At 47.1% G+C, this 21,754-nt stretch overlaps 1 protein-coding gene across 2 annotated transcripts in view; it reads left to right on the forward strand.

Annotated features, from left to right (window-relative positions):
- pvrl2l (PVR cell adhesion molecule related 2 like) overlaps nucleotides 1–21,754 on the forward strand; it is a 71,860-nt gene that overhangs the window by 25,326 nt on the left and 24,780 nt on the right. The window contains exons 2-7 of one of the 2 annotated variants that reach the window (XM_010901453.4): nucleotides 730–839; nucleotides 927–1,170; nucleotides 1,456–1,755; nucleotides 2,345–2,462; nucleotides 3,383–3,531; nucleotides 10,322–14,737. In XM_010901453.4, coding sequence (XP_010899755.2) covers nucleotides 730–839; nucleotides 927–1,170; nucleotides 1,456–1,755; nucleotides 2,345–2,462; nucleotides 3,383–3,531; nucleotides 10,322–10,884 — 1,484 coding nt within the window. In that variant the 3' untranslated portion in view covers nucleotides 10,885–14,737. Of the gene's footprint in view, nucleotides 1–729; nucleotides 840–926; nucleotides 1,171–1,455; nucleotides 1,756–2,344; nucleotides 2,463–3,382; nucleotides 3,532–10,321; nucleotides 14,738–21,754 lie in introns of those variants that run through there. The other variant, XM_010901454.4, reaches the window with a different exon arrangement.

Genomic DNA, 21,754 nt, shown 5'->3' on the forward strand with positions numbered 1-21,754 from the left:
AATAATAACGGTCGCCAGTTCCTTGGCCCTTTTTCCTCCTCTGGCCGCATTCGGGCCAGTCGGACCAATTCTAATTGCGACCGAGGGCTTTCATCGTAGGCTGTCATTAGTGGCCTGACACTGGATGGTGCATTTCGAACCCGCCGATTAGTATGTCGTTGAGGGTAGGGTGTGAGACCAGGCCGTGAGTCTGGACATACTCTCCAATGGTTTAATTCTCGGCTACTTGTTGTAGAACCGGTTTGACAGACCGGTTCACATTCTCTCCCTGTGGGGGGGAATTCTGCTTCAATGGCTGAGTCACTCACACCATACTTCCACCGCTCACTCACACTTGACGTTAGCAGTTCCCAGAAAACCTGACACCCACACATGCGCGTGCTCACGGCCTCACGCTCGCGGGTGCAGACACAGTTTGCATGCGCAGCCGCTCACACTCGGTCGCTTCATTTTTATTTATTTGTCTTCTTTATTTTCTTGCCCAACTTTTTGACAGTCTGGCAGGCGACATGCTGTAGTGATCAATCTCTGTTATGGGCCGGGCTCTCCGTGGTACCGGGGGTGGGGGGTTAGTCGGTGTTCTGTTAGCCGGAGACACCGGGCGGATATTGACAGGCCACTGATGTTGATATGTTTTCGTTTCTTTCTAGATCTCCGTCTCTTGCGTTCTCTTTCTATACCTATATCTCGTCGCCCTCCTCATGCTATTTCCTCTGTCTCCATCCACAGCTGCTTCGTGTCAGCGGGTCAAGGTGGTGCCGGAGGTGGAGGCGTACCCCACTGCGTCAGTCGACCTGCGCTGTCAGTTTGTCCAAGGAGGAGACACCAAGCTCACGCAGGTAGCCATGCAACACGCGATGAGAGCTTCTGGGGCTTGATGCCGCAGAAGACAAATATCGCCCTCTGATTTCGTTTTGTGATTCCAGGTGTCGTGGATATGGGAGCCCGTGGAGGGCCAGAGGGACAACATTGCCGTCTTTCACCCCACGTACGGCGAGAGCTTCCCGCCGTCGCCCTTCAACGGTCGCGTCAGCTTCGTGGCTGGATCGCTAAACAACCCCTCCATCACCATCACCAATCTCACGATGTCTGACGCCGGGCGTTTCACGTGCGAGTACGCCACCTATCCCATCGGCAACGCGCAAGGCACCACCAATCTGGTTATGCTCGGTAAGCAGCAGCTGGTGTTTCTTTGTGTCAGTCTAATTGCTCTCAGCTAAGAGAGGGGCTCCAGAGCTGTGACTAATGGTGTCCTCAAATGAATGCGGTGTCACGAAATGCATTAGCTCCAATGCACCCACCTTGTTAAGCCCCGGCATTGATCGGCTCGCTCACGGGCCTGACACTCTGCTGCCTTTGTCCTGCACTCGGACTTGCATTACCCTCGAAGGGACGCTTCCAGTATACACGCAACCACAAACTCACTCATGCATTTGCTCCGTCCTGTCTTTTCAGCTAAGTCGAAGAATTCCGCCCACGCCGTGACAGTCCAAGCCAGCTCCGACGGCAGGGCGGTGGTCGTGGCCCGATGCGTGGCAGCCGACGCCAAGCCGGCGGCAAACATTAATTGGTTGGGGTTGCCTGGGGGCACTGAAAACATCACCGCCGTCCAAGCGCCAAACCACACCGTGACAGTGACCAGTGAATACCAGCTGGCGCCGACGGCCTCAGACAACGGCAAGGAGCTCACCTGCATCGTCAGCCAGCGCATCCAGGGGCCGCCTCAGTCCTTTACAGTGAAGCTGTCCATCGAGTGTAAGTATGAGACTCCACCTCCCCAAACCCCACCCCTCATCTCTCTCTAATTAGGGACTGGTGTAGACCATGGTGCAATTCTCTAGCAGGTAGAACTGAAAACCAGCAGGCTCAGAAACTCGTAGGGCCCCTGAAGAGACGTTTGGTCTCAGGTCTCAGGCTCCACGACCTCCATGACAAAAGCCATGTTGGAGCCAGCCCTGTGTTTGTTTTCACCTTGTGTGAGGCGTCGGTCCCCAGTCATATCTCTTCAATCCTCTGGCGCTAGATTTCCATCTCACTCGCGCTTTATAGGTCAACTCTCGATGTGAAAAGCTCCGTCACCCCAGTAGGTTATCAGTGTTCACTTGGTCGCTCTGATTCACCGTAACACTCCTCTCATCCTGCTCTTTCGCTTTCTCTCATTCTGGTTTTTTGTCTTTCACTTTTATTCTTTTTCCTTTTTTCTCATTCTGGTTTTTTGTCATTCTTTGTTTTCACTTTCATTCTCTTTTATTTGTTTCACTTTCATTCTCTTTCATTTTCATTCTCTTTGTCTTAATACACAGAAAGAGAGTGACAAAAAGGTCTGTCTTCTCATTGTCTTTAGATCTCCCTTCTGTGACCATAGTTGGCTATGATCAGAACTGGTACATTGGTCGGACTGACGCTGTTCTGACCTGCCAGGCCGATGGCAACCCTGCCCCAACTGCAGTCACCTGGTCAGCGTAAGTATCCATACCCATGCCCAGTATGTCCCTGCAGGCTTTAGGAGTGTTCCCCTACCAAATCTTAGTCTTGAGTAGTCCGATCAGATGCTCAAATTAGGTCTGTATACATGTTTTTAGAGATGGGGACCAGAACTGAGAGCTCCACCCCTCAGTCTGTCAAATGCTCTATTCGCTTTCTGGTATTCCACAATATTGTCCAGAGCACCCAAATTGATTCTGCACATTAATTCACGCTTTCCTGTGTTTCATGACAGAAGTGCTGTATACCCGATGTGGCCGCAGTCTGTCAGAGAGCGTTTCTTCTTCTCTGACACATCAGTCCTCCCGTTTGTTTTCCCATACATCTGGAATGCCCCCCTAGTCTTAGGACAAATACAAGCCTCCACCTAATTACTAGTTATTTAGTGTTTTTGAGCATCCCCAGGCTTTTGGTCTTAATTCACCCTAAGACGGGAGAATGACTTGAGACTAACATCTCCCCTGTCTACCACAAACAACAGAAGGCGTCAGTCAGGCATAAACAGTCAATTAAGAATTCCAATCTGATCTGCTAGAGTACCAATATCTGCCTCCTCTGGGGCCCAGCAGCTTGTCTGGTCCGCTAATGGGGAATACAAGTATCTCTGCTGCAGCTAAACAGAAAAGATAACCATCTTTTCATCAGAGGTGGGGGCTTTTTCTCCTTGATTGGCCACATGCTCCTGGTTTGGTCTCGCTGTGGTGGACAGATGGCAGTTCGATAGATTGACTGTTGTTGCAGGCGGACTTCTCGTCTCGTTCAGGTTATGAATATTGAACAGGACGGGGACTGTTCGGGCGGCCGTGCCTCTTCCAAGTCATTTATCTCTCCCTCTTGCTCTCCCGTTCCCTTTCTCTCTCGCCCACTCCCGTCCCCGAACTCTGTCCTACATATATAGCGTGTCAGGGCCGATGCCTGACACGGTGCAGATCGACGACAACAAGCTGATCGTGCGGAAGGTGGACGAGTCGGTTAACACCACGTTCGTGTGCGAGGTGAAGAACCGGCTGGGAGTTAGCAAGAACCAGGTCACGACGACGGTCATTGGTGAGTCAAACCCGCTGAGCATGTGACAGCTTCTCCCACCTAATCTCACGAATGCACACGTGCGCGGACGCGCGCGTGCGCGCGCACGCACACGCCTGCCTGGGAATGTACATACAACAAACAAGCTCAGATATGAATGCACACACAGACAGAAACATGCACACGCACCCCAGAACCACATGCGTGAACACACAGGGATCAGGACGAGAAGTGGGGAGCTGCAGCAGGCTGGTCGTTTCCATCACTGACACTGTCGGAGACTCACAGCTTTACTCTCAGCTTTCTGCTGGGTGGGTAACACTGGGTAAAGGTTTTGATTTTAGGGGGGGGGTTCTTTGAAAGGTTCTTTCATTAATGCGGGAACTCTGTCGGTGTGAGCCAGTTTGCCGGGTTCTTTTTTCTCTCTCCCTTCTAACACCCTTAGTGTAGATCTCTGTTTTTCTCCCCTCTAACACCCTTAGTGTAGATCTCTGTTTTTCTCCCCTCTAACACCCTTAGTGTAGATCTCAATCTGTTTTCTCTCCTCTTAACATCCTTAGCGTAGATCTCAATCTCAGTTTTTTCTGTTCTACTTCAAATACCAGGCTCTTATTCCTCTGCATGTGCTTTCAACTGATCTATCCCCATTTCAAGTGGATGCGTACAGTTTGCTGCATTTCTTCTCTCTCTTTGCTCTCATGCTTTCACGCGTTGATCCGGTGAACACGGCCGTTCGTTGGCTCGCCTCGCCTCGGGTGGCAGTTTGCTTCCCTGCGATGTGTATTCAGTGTGGTTGAAAACTGGCGGCTCCTTTTGGAGCCGCGGAATCTGTGTGGTTAACACTTGTCCTCAGGAAAAGACAATGCAAAAGCCACATTTAGAATCCGTGGGAATCCTTTCAGAGGTTTGGAATTGTCTTTCTCGATAAACCAAGCCTGTGGTGTAGGCGCACACTGCTGAAACGTGTGGGAGATTGGCAAGAAGTAAGCCTCTTGTCTTTGGACTGCAAAATCAGCCCTGCATCGTTGCAAGTACCTGGTTAAAAACAATTGGTCCTTGGCTTTGTCCTTGGCTTTAAAGAGTGTTTTATCTCAGAGCAGTTTGAGTTTTGTGTGCAGAAAAAGGAAACCTTTTTTGAATCGAAGCGATGGTGCCAGACTTTAGTCGACCCCCCCCCCCCCCCCCCCTTTTCTAACTGACTACTTTGTAGCCCAAACACAATCACTTCGCTTAATTTTGTCTCCTGAAACCTTTTAAAAGCTCTCTCTGTTCCCTTTATCTTCAGATAAAAGCTCTAAGCTATTTGTCTGGGGGTGGAATTGTAACACCCCTTTGAGGTTGGGATCGTAAAGAGGGCTGACAGAAATGGCGAGCACAAAGTAGAAGTTGATGTTCCCCTCAGTTTTTTTGAAACGGGCACTCTGTTCACGTGACCGATGTCCTCTAAGTAAAAGAACAGAGTTGTGCTGACAGACCATTTTCCTCTCTCTTTCCCTCAACACGAGTTCTCTGTGCCCATGTTAGAGGTGGTGTTCATGTCGTCATGGCGCCAGAAGGAGCCGTCAGCGTGCGGAGAGAGTCGGGGGAGGGGGCGGGGTCGACAAATCTTCCAGAGAACTTTGGGATGACTCCTGCTAGACTTTCAAAAGCCCTTTCACAGGCCTGGCAGGGGGTTTGTGACCCCCCCCCCCCCCCCGTCTCTCCGGTCTCCCACTCCTTTTAGGACAGTCCAGCTGGCTCGGTGCGTAGCTTCATTGTCATTGTTCACTGGAGAAAAAAACCAAAACGTTTTGAAGGGACACACACCACTTTCTAGCTACTACTTTTGACAAGCGCTGTTGTACTTGTATGCAGACATCTCCGCAGGTACAGAATAATAAACTACTCTAGCTGAGAGAAAAAATCTGGCACTAAAATGGCTGCTGACATAAACCCGGGGGCCAGTACCTTACTTTACTGTAGCTTTAGTTCTTATGCTGGTTGCTTTTACCGCAGGTCTCTGGAAGTTCCTCTTTAATTAATTGGCGTCCCTCGTTTGCTCTGTCGAGATTGAGCAGATTTGGTTTCCCACCTCTGTTGTGGCCATGTTAAGCGGGTGTAGTTGGAAATGCCAGACAGCGAGGTTCCCTCTCGGTGAGGGAGATAATGAAAGGGAGCGAAGCAGGCACCTGGCCATGGTGGCTTATCAGGAAACGTGTGGCGGCTGCCAAGGAGAGGCTAAGCCTGCCCCATGGAGAGCCTGGCGGGAAGGTGCAACTTAGAAGTTATCCATGCTGAACATCTGCCCATTTACCTCCAATGACACTAGATATACTGCAGACACTGTGGTTCACCCAACTCGTCCAGTGTGACCTAATGACCTTGCCCCAGGCCTAAAGATGCGGCCCACGAAGAATAATCTCCCTTACTTTATACGGATAGCTCAAGATTTTGGCAGTTACATTTTCTACCCTAACCGATCTCAGACAATGTCTTGGATACGATTTGAAGGAGGTTTAAAGATGGATTGGTCCATTGCCGTTTGAAACTCAAATCCTTAAGCATGTGTGCCAAATACAGTCATTCTGCCTCAAACGGTTCAATAGACCTGAACACTATAGTAGATATATAAATGTATTTTACTGTGTTCAGCATTGAGAATGTTTTGCAGTGTGTTTTACACATGTTTTTACAATACAAATATCCTTGATGGATGTATATGCATTTAGTTCTTTATATTAATCCGAAATATATTGCCTTTAGCCATCTTTGCCCATAAACACATCCAAATGTTTTTCCAGATTGGTCAGACTGTGCTAGAGGAGTGTTTTTTTTTTTTAAGTCGAATAACAACAAATCTACAATTTGTCTTATTTTATAAATAGCATGAAGTAATTGTCTCTCACTCAGGGAGAACAGTGTTGAGCTAGGGAAAGTGCAGCGCCATCTGGTTATATTGGTCTCCCCCCTCGAGTGATTTCATAGAGTTCTATGTGAAAACTGAATGCTCCGTCAGAGCAGAAAACGACCTCAGTCAAGTGTCGTACATACTATATACATTTTACGTGATGAAGGGCAGTTGCCTGTTTAAAATATGACATTTTCTAATATGTCATCCAAATATGTCTTGTTGGCTTGTACAGTGACAACATGAGCCATTTATGGAGATGTTATTGAAGAATGATCTTGCTATGTCTGGATTTTCAGTGGGTTGTAATGGCGCCACCATTTTGTAAATGCTGGGTCTCTATGGCGAAACACATCCTTGAGCCTCATTTGGTCAGAATCGGTCCAGTATCATCAGATTTTGTGTGAAGTCTCTAAGTCCAGTCCCTGCGCCTATTTCAGCGCCAGAGACAATCATTTATAGAAACCTGAAATTGGACGACTAAGAATGTGAAAATGTATATAAATATTTCTGGTTGAAGTATGCTGGTTCAGTCCAGGAATACTTTGAAGGTCTCATTGAATGTCAAAAACCACCGTATGCTTTTCTTCCCTGAACTGGGGCGACGTTTTCAATTTGACTCTGCGTGTCTTGTTCTCCTCCTACCCCTGTTGCAGCCAGTCTTCCTTTGGAAAGAGCCCCCCAATTTCCGATCCCGCTCTGCCCCAGCTGTTTGATGTCAAAGAGCCACAGAATGATACGCTTCTGGCATTCCACCACAGGGCTTCTAACAGACTCAACAAAGTGCAGTGATTGCTTGGTCCGGTACACAACCACATTTCAATTTGAATGATAATGTCTGAGCCTGACCGCTCTGCCATTTCATTAACCGCTAAACACTGCCATTTTGTGCCTGGTGCTTTGCTATTTTTCAGATTTCCCCAAGCTTGTAAATCCAATCCTCTGGCCTAACCCAGGACAAACAAGCCCCCCCCCCATCCACCCGTCTGCGTAGTGTCAGGCTGGAGGCTCGTAGGGCTGTAAATCCTCTGGGGTCATGAAGCTACCTTTCAATTAACCAGAGGGTTAGATGACTATCTGTCTAAATAATCCGCCATCATTAGTCATTGTGAGGAGCCAATGAAAGCCAGTCTTTCCTAATTCCTTTAGGACTAGTACTGCAACTGCTTTCTCCTTCCTCTACACAACCTCCTCACTCTGAACTGAAACCACAAACCTCTCTATCCCTTATTTCTGAAGTATCCTTCCACGAATGACTCGCAGAACACCCAAATAACTAATTTTGAAACCTTTTGCCTCTTTGATATTGACTACTTTGTTAGTTTATTGATTTCTGTCAACAGTGGAATTCTGGTTTCAATCATCATGGCTGACTTGTCCAGCTGAAAATTGCGGTTACACAATGCAGTTTCCTGTGTATGACATGTCTTAGTGCAGCAGCCCCAGAACTGAGAATGGCAGTCTTGTATCTGCAGAAAAGGGAAAAAATGCATTCCCGGTATGAATGAATTGAATTGAGAAGGCATTCACCAATGTATAAAATGTGCTCTCTAGCATCGGCGTCAAAGGGATATGCACTAGGCTAAACCCAATTGGAGGAGCCTGGGCAGTAACCCGGTCACGTTCGCAATGTAGCACCAAAGCTCTAAAAACCCAGTATGTTTGAAGTAGCGACCTGCAGCCGGACGCCAAACATACAACAGTGCGAAGCAGGCCTTTGTTTTTGGTAACTCCTGGCCCCGTTGTTCTTTTCCTTGGAGTGCACATTCTTTTGCCGGTGCTTCAGCGGCTAGCGGAGAACTCGGAGCGGCGCCAGTCCTCCCCCGCCTTGCGTTTTATTGACTACTCCTGACAGCAGCCTGCCAGGCCCCTCCGGAGCACTTGCCAATGGTGTGAATACAGTGCAGAATGCGGCGCTCCCGCGGCACAGAGACTGCAGCTGGGGAGCGGGCGTGTTGAATAGGGGAGCACAGTGACTAAGGATGGAGATGTCACCCGGGGTATATACCTCCTAGTGCGCCTCACCTCCGTCGGAGCTCAATTATATTCAGAGAAGAGGGACAGCTGTGTCTGCGTGTTTGCGTGTGCGTGAAAGAAAGAGAGCGAGAGAGAGAGCGAGCGAGCGAGAGAAAGCGGGAACTGTGTATCTGTTTGTGTGAGTGTGGGAAAGCGCGAAGACGGCACAGTTTGTGTGTGTTTGTGTGTGAGAAAGCGGGCGAGCACGGTGTGTGCGTGAGGGCTGGTGGGTGGATAGGAGTGTGCGACTCCACTGCAAAAGAGATGTAAAAAAAATAGGTTCAGGTAAATGGAGAGGGAAGCAGTGACTGTTATCCACCCAGACATGTTTTCCCTGCTTTAGTTTCTGCCCGCTGTTCTCCCAAGGAAATCGTTTAGAGAGCGTCTTAGTCCCCGGAATAAGAGAGGGGGGTTTAATGGGGCAGCAGGTAACTGACAAAAACAGAGGAGTAAAACGACATTTTATGTCAGTGTGTACTTTAGTGTGTGTGTGTGTGTGTGTATGTATGTATGTGTGTGTGCGCGCGTGTGTGTGTATGTGTCAGAGAGAGTTTTTGTGTCCTCCCATATGCCTGAAAGGAAAAGGATAGCGAGAGAGAGAATTGAGGATGATTTGAGGCAGTGCCTCGTTCGCTTCCAACCAGACTACTTGATGGTGAAATGATTGAGATTGCCATGGAAACACTGGAACTTTTCAGGGAAGGTGGGGGCGGGGGGGGGGGGGGGGGCATGGGACCGGAGGTGTGAGATGAATGTGCATGCAGAGGTTGACGAGGTGTTCTGGTCGCCATATTGACAGAGTCGACGGCGTGCCGTTCGCTCTCCTCCCATTATCAGGAGGGCTTTTAGCAGACAGCAGTTAAGTGCCCCCGGAGTGCATCAAGCGGAGGTTATAATTGGACATTTCCAGTTCCACACGTTACCTCACCTGAAGTCATCGCCGTCGTTGCTCGACATCGTGCTCATCCATGTTTTCCCTCGTCCCTTTCCTGTTCTTGAAGCTCTGCACCCCGTTTTGTTCACTTGTGACTCCCCCGAAAAGCGGAGGAGCGTTCAGAAGGTTTATGCTGTTCTCCAGTCTCAAGTTATTTCCACTTTGGTTGTTGGTTTAGTGTAGCCTACCTCTGTCCAGTTTAAGTCCCATGGCTGTTTTCACCTCCCCTCCCCCAGGTTTAGATACAGACTTTAGGGCCTTGTCTCCCAACGTGCCCGTGTCTTGGCAGGGACATCCTAGTTGGCCTGTGTGGGGTCATGGGTCAGTAATGGACCCATGACCCCACACAGGCTACTCCACAGGCTACTCTTGTAGCATTGTGGGACAGTGTTGAGCTCTTCATTGGAACAGTTCCTGGTTTTTGGGTGGGAGGGGGTGCTCCCATAGGCTGTGTTGAAAAGACCTGACTTATCAGATGCATCGTGGCGTGTTTGTGTGGTCCATTTTCCATTTTAATGCATGATGACCACTTCTCCAGTCCACTTCCACTCCCCCCCACCCCCCCGTTCCTCTCTCTGTCCCTGTTTCTGTCTCTTGTTTCCCATCTCGTTTCGTTTGTGACCTCAGGACCGCGACTCGTCACCTCGCGGGTCACAAAAATGCGCTCGTCATTTTTGTTTCTCTGCCCAGAACGAGTGGACCGGTTCAAACTTGGCTCACACCCACCGTGCTAGAAGCATTTAAAGGGGCAACGGGAGGGTGGGGGAGGGGGGGGGGGGGCTGCAAAACAAAAAAAAGTTCAACCGAAGGGGAAGGCTTGAATCCTAGTCAAAACGCTACAACACCAACTCACAGGAACGACATTGGCTTCTCCTATGGAAGGAGGCCCATTTAAAAAAACAAACAACATCCCTCCATTTCCTCCCTCCATTTTTTTTTTGTCTCCCTCTACTTTGTCCTCCCCCCCCCTGCAGAGGCCGTGGAGGACCCGTCCAATGTGGGCGTTCTGGCGGGGGCCATCATCGGCAGCCTGCTGGCCCTGCTGCTGGTCGGCGCTCTGATCGCTGTCCTGGTGACCCGCAGCCGCCGGCAACGGCGCGGCTACCCGGGGAACGGAGAGCCGGGCTCCTACAGCAACAAAGTCCGCCTCTTCGGCGGAGCCGGCAACAAGAATGGAGGCCCGGGGGCCAACAACAACGGGCCGGTCTATACATACCGCGAGAGCGACCCGGGACCGCTGGTGGAGAAGGGCAACGACTTCCTCCACCGCGGTCCGCCTGGCCCCGCCCCCACGGCCCACGACATCCTGCTAAGCAGCGAGTTGGATGAGGCGGAGCGCCGGAAGTTTGACGCCCTGGACGACAGCCTGGAGGAGGAGGAGGAGGAACGCTACGACAGCTTCGGCGTCGGCATGGCACCCGCCTATCACATCCACCGGCACGACGAGGAGATGGGTGGGGTCAGCATGTACCTGGACGACGACATGGAGTCCCAGCGGGATGGATCGGTCATCTCCCGGACTGCCATCTACGTCTAGTTGGGGTGGGGGGGGCCCGGTCGACCGGGAGGAGGGGGACTATGACCAAGGAGGGGAATTCCACCATCGACCACCTTTCTGGAAACATAGCGCCGACAACCACAGCCCTGCATAACATAGGGACATACTACGCAACAAAATACAACAACAGAATAACACTACAGAAACGAAAACAAAATGAGGAACTGAAACAGATGGAGAAGCGGCTCAAAGATTTAATATTTTGCTAAGTCAGTTGGTCGGCCAAAAACAACCCCCCAGAAATAAATCGATGTAACCCGTCAGTGCTGCTTACTGTTCCGTTTCATTTCAGCTTAGTAAGTGATATGTGGGCAATATCCATGTGACTGCATTAGTAGCCGGCTAATCCACCAGACTGCCAACGCTTAGACTTTTTCACTGGACGGAAATGGACCATTCCATGTCACCGTCCCGGTTAAACCGCCAAGGTGTGGACGGCCACGCTGGGTACGCGACGTCATCTGCCGCCGGATTTCCTCCAGTGGCTGCCGTGTACGCGGAGGATGGGAAGGATGCGTGTGGTCCCGGGCGTTCCATAGCATGGCCTTGTGTAATGGGCTTTGTATCACTGAGACGTCCTGGCCTTCAGGCTTTGTTAAACCACATTTGGCGTTAATGACTCGTATAACGACTTTTAATGACTGAAAGACTGAGTTAGTCCTGATATCTTTGTTTTCCGGCTTCATTTTTTATTTTATTTTTGCGTTCCTTCTAGTTCCTGGGTTCTTTTGAGGTATGGGAGGCCAGGGCTGACTAAGCTGAGGGAGGGCGTTTTAGTGACAGGAGTGGGCGACCAGATCTGCTCTTGCTTTTTCACATTCACACATCCAAGGTCTGTTTGCGTGGTTGTATCGTCAGCGCTTAGCAGAGGGCAGTGGGTTAGCTGGCACCGCCCCATGTTTCGGCTCCGCGCCAGCCCGGGGAAACGGAACAGGCCGTGCTACGTTACCACGCTGAGGGTCTGACGAGCTCCTGTAATGGTGGGTAGCCGTGTCTAGCTCGCCTAGAGACCGATGAGACTGGCCCACCGACCAGGCAGACCACCCTGTCTCACTGGCAGATGGCCTAATTGCTTAGTCGCTAGAGTCTCTGTGATTCAGGGCAGAAAGAGTCTAGGTGAGACGGGGCAGGCCCGGAGGCGGAAAGACAGGCAGGCCCGGAGACGGAAAGACAGGCAGGCCCGGAGACAGGAACCGACCCAGCACTAAGGCTGTCGGTTTTACCAACTTAAAAAGGACACGCACTCCCATTCCCTGCCAAGTCGATCAATGCGCCGCCTTTTTAATGGTAAGGCAGCGTTTCACCGCCCACAGTCGAGGGACTAGTAGCTGGGGTGGAATTTTATCATCTTAGTTTTTTAACAGAACAAACTGTTCCTAGCCTGCATGTTTAATTCAGACGAGGCAGTGTAAATGTGTTTTGCATTATCTTGCGTGGAGGGATGAGAGGGAGCGAGCGAGACGGGCTGATTTCTGACTGGTATTGAGCACTTGTGGGATTAATCCAGTTGAGCCCAAACATTAATAAGACAAGCTAATGCGGCTGAAATTGGTAAATTCTTCCAGAACATAGTTCCAGTTCTGAGCTGGCATAAGGTGGTCCGTCTGCCTTGCTGTCTACATATTTAAATTTTTGAACAGGGCGAAATGCCTTATTTTAGATATTCTTCATTGGCCGTTGGTTAATGGACAAATCTATTCCGGGCTGGAGTGGCTGTAACACATTAAATAACCCTGTGACTGTAGGGATATTTCAGATCATGTGCAAGGTCCATTAGTTCTAAGCAGGGCCGGCATATGGGTTTTCGAAGTCCTGGGTTCTGAGTCGACCGTATTTGACTCGCAGCCAAACATGAAACAGGGTTAAGGGGCTGACCCCGCCCGCAATATGTTCCACGGACGGATTAGCGTCTCGCCCGCTGTAAAGTAGCGTCCGTGTGTTAATGCGCGAGCGCGCCGACAAATGTCTATTGAGCAAGGGAGTGTGAGCGTGATTGAACATATGTGCCCGTATGTGTGTGTGTGTGTGTACCCCCGTGCTGATTCAACGCGCATTAGTCCAGTATTATGCAGGAGTTGTTTTGCATAATTTCATACATATGGATGGGTAAGCCTATCATGATTTTGACTCCGAGTCAATCATCACTCATTTCATGCACAGTAATCTGACTGATGAAGGGTTTGGGGGAAGGGGATAGGAAACGGCTTAGCACGGGGACCTGCCTGGACATTAATTACGATGGCAGAGCTGGAATGGAGGCGGAATAGCGCAAAGGGCCTTTTGAGTGGTCTCCTGTGCCACCCAGGCCAAATGAAAAGCCCTCGTCCTTATTGGCTGTTTTGTATCCGGGCGGTCGCTCTGTAAATATTTCCGCGCCCCTCTCCCGTTCCTCTGTAATTGCTGACGATCGCCGGTTCTTATCGCGCCACGACATCATCACCGCTCTGGTCCAAACTGTTTTCCTGATCGTGTTTTGTGGGTATTTTCTTTCTTTTGTGTGGGGGAAAATGAAGTCAGTGGTCTCAACGTGAGTTATTGGTTGTTCATATCTTAATGTACGATAACCATTTAATGAACTAAATGTGTATTTATCTTCATGACTACCTATAAGCAATGTTATTTATAAGTGCTGTGTAGATTGACTGTTAATTAGTCCAGTACCACTGACTCCCAACATGGGGAAATAACCAATGAATACGAATAACCTTCCATGCCTTGATATGTGTAATTACGGCATCTGGCTGTGGCGCGTGGAGGGTTGTCATTGAGGGCCTCGCTCTCCAAGCTGCTCTGGCCGTCTCCGCCACACAATTGCACTCATGTCCGCGAGCGCGAACTCCCTCGAACAGAGCATGTAATCATACGCCCTCGCAGATAGGTTCCACCCTGAGTATTCTCTCCCTCTCACACCTACACACACCGTATTGTCATACAAGCACACGCATGCACATACGCATGCACGCACGCACGCACATACGTACGCACGCACGCACGCACGCACAATCAGTTTCTTCCCTATTATCTCGCACTGCACGCGCACCTCTGGCCGACACACATTTCAGTTTAATTCCACCACATAAGCGGGGGGTTGATTTTTGTTGTGCGTCTTGTGACGCCGTCTTTCCCTCCATCTTGTTATTAAGACAAAAAGCGAGAGGAAATGTTTCTGTAAAGGGGCTTACGGCCATTGATTCCCTATCTCTGTTCTGTGAGAAAACAAGCACCAATTTCATTTGGGGAAATTACGCTACAGCTCCCAATGACCATGTCAGAGTAAAAAGCTATGTTGCTGGCATGCAATTACTCTCCTCGTCTATGGGCAGTGGTTATTTTAAAAAGCATAAATGGGTCACGACATCCTACGATTCGTGTCCAACTCTAATCTTAAGACAACCAAACAAAGCCTTAAATTCTCATTTCCACCACATGCAGTATTCCTCCTGTCCCCCGTGTACATAGTATAAATAAATCAAACCTACTTGCAGCAAACATTACTAATGTATTTGGTCACGTTAGAGCATCTCTTCGGCCTGGCTTCAGGCATAATTGGAGACTCATATTTTCAGTGAAATGTTAGTGTTTTTTTTTTGTTTTTGTTTTGTTGCACAATATTGACCGGATGGCGGCCCAGAGAATATGAAAAATATTAAAATGCTCCTATATTCCAAGATGTTGATGTCTCTCACACTACAAGGCGCTGTTATAACAATGTCCTCTGTGTCACCGTCTGACAGTGTTGCTGTTTTTCATTTGAGGTCTTTCGTTCCAGTTTTGTCCTGTCACAATATTTTTGTATTCTGGTGTCATTAAAGTACGATCTGATTTCTAAATATAATGAGTCTATGGTCTGTTATGAATGATGTTCAGACAGCTTAGGGGTCCAACTGTGAATTTGGTTGTGTATACGCAATTGCTTGAGCTCCTACAGTTGTTTATAGATGCCATTGCAAAATTTGATACTACTGCTGTTGCTGGAATTTGACTGCAGAGCAAAAAAGTAAACATGTGGTGAATTCAAGGTTCAAAAAGGCTTAAAGTTTCCACTTTCAAATGTCAGACTTGATTTCTTTCCAACAAAAAAAATTATCAAATCCTACAAAGAATGTCAATTAATTATAATCCTCATAACAATTCACACGTCTTGTTGCTGTGGGATTATCTTTCCGTGAAAATGGCTCAAATTAAGATACGGGCACTGTACGTCTAGCGCCAAATAAAACTGAAAGGATTATCATTATTGCACTGAGAACGGTTCTGTTTGGTTCTATCCAGTATTGCCTTTATCACATAACTCTAGCACGACTCTATCTGGACAAGTGTAAGCACCCAAAGTGCTAAAGAACCTGTGGGCTTATTTGTGTGGGAAGGAAGTGTAAGAATAAGTGTAGAGTAATTTAAGACCCCGAATACTAGGTGCATTGATGGTTCTCTGAATGATTTGGTCTGCAATTTCCAGCTTGAATTTTTTATATATTTTTTAAATGTCCACCACAGAGATGCAAGCAGTGGTATGGACTGATGCAGATTAATTTATGGTGAAGTGGTCAATTTCTGAACTTCTGAAACCCTTCCTTTTTGATGAGTATCTAAAATATCCCCACAGCGCCCTCCCCCAACAGTTACATTTCTTATACTACAGCCTCTTATTTGTTTTTCTTCTAGCACTGACTTTGCTTGTGTTTACTTCACTGAGGATGGTTCCTGTGCTACTCCTGGCTTGTGTGGTTGTCTCTTTCAGTCACCCTCAATAAGATCACCTGCTAAATGACTAAAATGTCCAATCTAATGGCCCATGATAAACTGACACAATCTGGGTTTAAAGTGCCATTCCTTCTTGAACTTTGACATCTGCATCAAACCTTTGCCAGACATCCTTCCTTCCTCTATCTGACGCATAGAAGCTAGTCCATGCCTGTACCTCCTAGAGGTTAGAACCCTGGTAGTGCAACCCTCTTCACGTGGGTCCCTAGTAGGTGTCTCCAGAGGCTCTGATACATCTGGAGCAGCTCTGCCAGGATCCTGATGGGAAGAGTGTGGAGACACCTTCAGCCCCATCCTGGTGTTTCCTCACTGCCTCCCTGTCTCATTCTCGATTTAATATAAACCCCGGCTGCCGACTTGGCAAATAGCCCTCTGTATCTCAAAGGTCTTATTTCCCTTCATATCCCAGTCTGCATCCTCCAAATTATGCACCTCTTAAACCCAGGACCAAGCTCTGCCCCGTGGGGGATCGGGCATTCAGCTTGACCCCAGCCCCTGGAATGCCCTCTGAACCGCCTGAAGGCAGCATTAACCCTGGGCTCCTGGAAGACCTTTCTCTGTAGCAAAGGTTTCTCTTGATAACTTTCTTCTATAGGAAGGCTTTCTGTTGATAACTGAGTTTCTTGGTGTCCCTGTCCCTTGTTTTGTAAGCTTTTTTCTTTGTCAGCTCCTGTTTCAAGTTGACATCTCCATTTATATGTACTTGCGTTGTTAATTCTCAATATTATTATTATTATTATTTTTATTTTTTTATTGAATGCACTTAGAGATTATTCTTTGTAACAAGTACCGGAACTGAAATAGCCTTTCCTAATTTAGTACATTTCCACATACCTTTTTATAAAAAAAATTTACAATTGTAGGTATCACTAGTGGTGGACAACAAATCGGGAGAGAACACAATGTCTACTTCAATGGACATACATTTCTGTTCAATACTCTCATTCCTGAGCATATGCAGTGACCAGATGAGGGAATATCAAGCGGCTTGCTTTTTGTTATTGTAATTACAGCCAGAATGTCTGTGACTAGTCTATGAACGAGGCATTTTTACTGGGTCCTTTTGAGTCCACTTTAGGTCCTTGCCTGTCGCTTTGATTACACCTCTTTGTGGTACTCTGACAAGCCCTTTTGTCATTCCAGCCTTTTATCCCTGTTGACCTACAGCAGGTGATTGTGACATTGATGTCTTAGTTTTACTTCAGGGAACCATTCGGGGTAAAAAAAAAGTAACATTTTACTAAAGTCAACTTTTCTATGTCTAGTCTGCTGGCATGTACATCTTGGTAACAGCTTTAAAACCACGAGTCGTTGTGACTAGCAACAAACCATCATCTCTGAGTATCTACAATCTTTGGGTATCAACTGTCAAGGTGGAAGGATACCATTTGTTTTTGGTGGGGCTCACAGGCTGAATGCTAAATAATGCAGCAGGGCACAATGACTGAATTAGACCTGAACATAGTAATGCAGACATTAAATTGTAATGAAAGGTCGTTTTTCTCCCTCAAGGCAACGTTGTCATTGTCAGGCAGTGCTGACATGCACAAAATATTTGCTCACATAGTATTTGGTTAGTTCCGGTTTTTATTTAAAAAAATCTCGAAGTATAAAAATATTTTCAATCGTAGATATGTTCACATTTCAATGGAAACAGCAATTTCTTAATCTCATTTCAGTAAAAAAAAATACAAAATCTGCATAATTTTCTAAATATCAGTGTTATGATAATTACAGGCAGGAATTCAATTGTATAAGCACTGTTTGCAAAAAGGAATTGTATAAGCACTGTTTGCAAAAACAAGTTCCTTGAATTCCTGCCTGTTCAGCTGCGATTGGACCACATGGTAAATGTGTTAATAGTCCAAAAGTGTTTCAGACTTCTGCCAATACCAAAAAGCTTTCTGTTTCCCAACCCCACTATTGCTTGAGAAATAAATGTCTCTTTGTTAAGAAGCTATTTTAGTTTCCTCTTGATGATTTTTGCCGAAAATAATTCCACTTAATTGTTACCCCTGATATTAGCAAACACTTGGTCTTTGCTAATAAGCTATTTCTCTTGCCTCTTGACAATTTGAAATATAAACACTCACAGGAAGATAATTGTTGCTCAAAAATGATTTGATTTTGAGAAAAACCAATTGCTTTACAAAAGCTTTAAATAACATCCTAAAACATTCTCCAGTAGTGTTATTGGTGAAATGTCATTGTTTTGACTAGTCTTTACCCTTGCACTGGAATCCTGAATGCCAAGGTTCCTGAAATTATTTTTCTGAACACGACTAAAATGTCTCACCCACATAACCTAGTAGGTTGTTGTTTACTGTACGGCTTGTGACCTTAACCAGATGGTGTCAGGACAGGGCAGGCAAAAATGCCTACAATGTGTGGGCCTGCCTGCCTGCCTGCCTGCCTGCCAGCTGCCCGCCCACAGTATATTGACAGGCTACTAATGGCTCTGGCTGTCCGGTATTAATGGACCGGCATGGCTTGTGGACGCCTGCAGGGGCCTTCTATTGAGGCCTATGTGGAACGCCTTGGGGCATAGCGGCACTGCTCGCTCACCTTTTCTTGTGCCACTCAGGCTGAATGGATTGACATAGATTGACAGATAAATGGCCTAAAGCGGCTTTTCTCCTGACCAAGTCTCTCAGCGGGGCCTTGGACGGACTGGATTCACTCTCTGGCAGACTACAGTATTTCACCTGCTGCTAATGTGTGACACCTGCGTGGATGAAGACTCTGCCCTCAGTGTTTTGGCTGCATTGGAACATGTGCCCTTTCAGATGAGCCCGTGTGACTCCAACAGAAGTGCCTTTCTCACTGGAAGATGTGGCGGCGGCGGCGGCGGCGTCAGCATCTTCGACCTGTGTGAGCTCAAGTGTTGTGGGAGAATGCACCATGCGAAGAGATGTAGGCAAGACTGGTTTGCATCAGCTTACAGGACCCTGTCTTGAAATATCTAGTGCTTTACTTCAAATATCTGAAGTCCTGCATCCAGTACACAATTTTCAAATAACTAGGCAGTCCAGCATATAGTTCTGCTAAAAAATGTGCATACCCTTAGAGAATTGGTAGTGTATGTACCATTTGTAAAAAACGAGTGAGCAGGCAAAACACGTCTTTAATTCTTTTGGGATTCACATTCAACTGTAGGTCATAACAGAATGGCACAATTATAAAACAAAACATGGCAGCAAAGAAAAAAATGAACTGACCCCTGTTCAAAAGTCTGAATACCCTTTAGTTCTTAATACTGTGTATTGCCCCCTTTAGCATCAATGATAGTATGCAGTCTTTTGTAATTGTTGTCTGAAGCCCCGAATGGTATAGCTGCCCATTCGTCTTGGCAAAATGCCTCCAGGTCATGCAAAGTCTTTCGTCGTCTTGCATGAACTGCACGTTTGAGATCTCCCCAGAGTGGCTCGAATATATTAAGGTCAGGAGACTGTGATGGCCACTCCAGAACCTTCACCTTTTTCTGCTGTAACCACTGGAGGGTCAACTTGGCCTTGTGCTTAGGGTCATTGTTGTGCTGGAAAGTCCAAGCACGTCCCATTTCGTGCAGAAGAATGCAAATTGTCTGCCAGTATTTACCTGATAACATGCTGCATTATTCTGCCATCAATTTTCACCAGATTCCCTGTGCCTTTAGTGCTCACACACCCCCAAATCATCAGTGAGCCCCCACCATGCTTCATAGTGGGGATGGTATTCTGTTCACTATAGCCCCTATCCAAACATAGCGCTTATGGTTGTGACCATTAAGCTCTTTTGGTCTCATCGCTCCAAATAACAATGCGCCAGTGCCACAAAAAAGCGCCAGTGCCACAAAAAAGCGCCAGCTGTGAGGTGTGTCAAGGTGTTGTCGGGCATATTGTAACCAGGTTTTTTTTGTGGCATTGGCGCAGTAAAGGCTTCTTTCTGGCAACTCGACCATGCAGCTCATTTTTGTTCAAGCACTGTCGTATTGTGCTCCTTGAAACAACCACATCATCTTTTTCCAGAGCCGCCTGTATTTCTCCTGAGGTTACCTGTGGGTTTATCTTTGTATCCTGAACAATTCTTCTGGCAGTTTTGGCTGAAATCTTTCTTGGTCTACCTGACTTTGGCTTGGTATCAAGAGTTCCCTGAATTTTCCGCTTCTTAATAAGCGATTGAACAGTACTGTCTGGCATTTATAAGGCTTTGGATATCTTTTTATATCCGTTTCCATCTTTATATAGTTCCATTACCTTGTTATGCAGGTCTTTTGGCAGTTCTTTTCTGCTCCATGGTTCAGTATCTAGCCTGCTCAGTGCATCCATGTGAGAGCTAACAAACTTATTGACTATTTATACACAGACACTACTTACACTACTATTTAAAAAGCCACAGTTGTGAGAAATTCACCTTTTAATTGCCATTTTCCCCTGTGTGTGTCACCTTGTGTGTCTGTAACAAGGCCAAACATTCAAGGGTATGTAAACTTTTGATCAGGGCTGTTTGGGTGATTTATCATTATGATTTAAAAAGGAGCCAAACAACTGTGTGACAATAAATGGCTTCATATGATCACTATCCTAAATAAAAGTCATGTTTTCAAAATCAATGCCAAAATGTCTCAATTTCTGCCAGGGTATGCACATTTGTGAGCATAAATGTATAAGACCCTATATAAAAAAATTTAAGGAATTTAAAGGAACCTGTCTGCAAGCATCTAATCTTGACTTTGAGGACATGCCCTAACCCCCTCATTGTTTTGGCTCTGCCTGACTCTACGCCCTCGTTGTTTTGGCTCTGCCTGACTCTGGCCCACACAGGGACCACCTATCTTTATCTGAGGTGATGTGGGTTAAGCTAGCCGATCCCAGGACAGTGGATAAGAGATGGGGATGGCTCTCTGGCTACTGTGACAAGGTTCCGACCGGAGAACCAGCGAAGTGACACTGAGCCAGGGAGAGGTAGTCAACCGTGGGCACTCTGGGGACTGGACGTGTCATCTTCGGTTGGGCTGTCTGCTTAGCGGTGACAAAAGCAAAGCGCGAGAGATACCAGATGGCTTTTCTGTCTCTCTCTCTTTCTGGCTTGAGAAGATAAGTCTAACACGCCTGAAATGAACCACGGAGAGCCATCACTTTTCATTGCCCATCATCCCTGAAATATGATATCCAGAGTCCGCCAGTTAGCGAACCGCAGTTATGCGGGCTTTGCCGTGATGGGCATGCTAATTCCTCACCCACTGCTCTGTGCCTTCATACCCCCTATAGGGCTTTATATCCACTATTATTATGGATGGGTTTTCTCTACCATCTGAATTGCCATTGTTAACGTATAATTGAATTTACATTAAAAATGTTCCATTTGCATTTTAGCCATTTAGCCGATGTGCTTATCCCGAGCGACTAACATATGTTAGTGATGACATGCATTTTTAATGTTCTTTAAAGGGGCAATCCTTGATTCATACATCCTTTTTATGATATACATATTGACTCTGAGGAGTTTAACGTAATGAACGCTTCTCCAGCTTAGTTTAATGTACTATAACTAATCAGAACCTAAAGCATTAGCTTGTTCTACTCTCCACTGTAAATGATGTTTTAAACCAACTCACAGCCTATCCACTAAACATTAAAACTATAATTCTGATCATGTGGATGGCCAGTTCTTGTAAACAGCTCTTTCTATGCTTTTTGTAGTGTTTTGATTTCTCCAGCCCCATCCTTCGGTTAACTGCAAATTGCCCCTTAAAATCAACAGCCACTGTTTTCTCCACCATCCAGAATACTTCAGCGAACGATTCCATTTATATTCTGTCTCCCAATTAGCTTTCATTATTTATTCACTAAGCTATTTTTGTTGCGGCGTCGAGGTTCAAACAGATACGCCCAGGGGCAAGGAAGTGCTGCACTCTATTGCCTTCACTTACAGTAGGTTTATTTCCCAGGTATGCCTCTTGGTCACTGGTCCATCCACCAGACCACACACCTGATTCCACAGCATCTTCTAGGTCCCCCGGTGCTTAAGTGGCATTCATCAGAGTGGACTGTAACAGAGGATTGATGCCACTTTCCACGGAGAAAGAGCAACAGCCCCGAACTCCAAT

The sequence above is a fragment of the Esox lucius genome, chromosome 10 (genome assembly GCF_011004845.1).
Source record: "Esox lucius isolate fEsoLuc1 chromosome 10, fEsoLuc1.pri, whole genome shotgun sequence".
NCBI classification, from domain to species: Eukaryota; Metazoa; Chordata; class Actinopteri; order Esociformes; family Esocidae; genus Esox; species Esox lucius.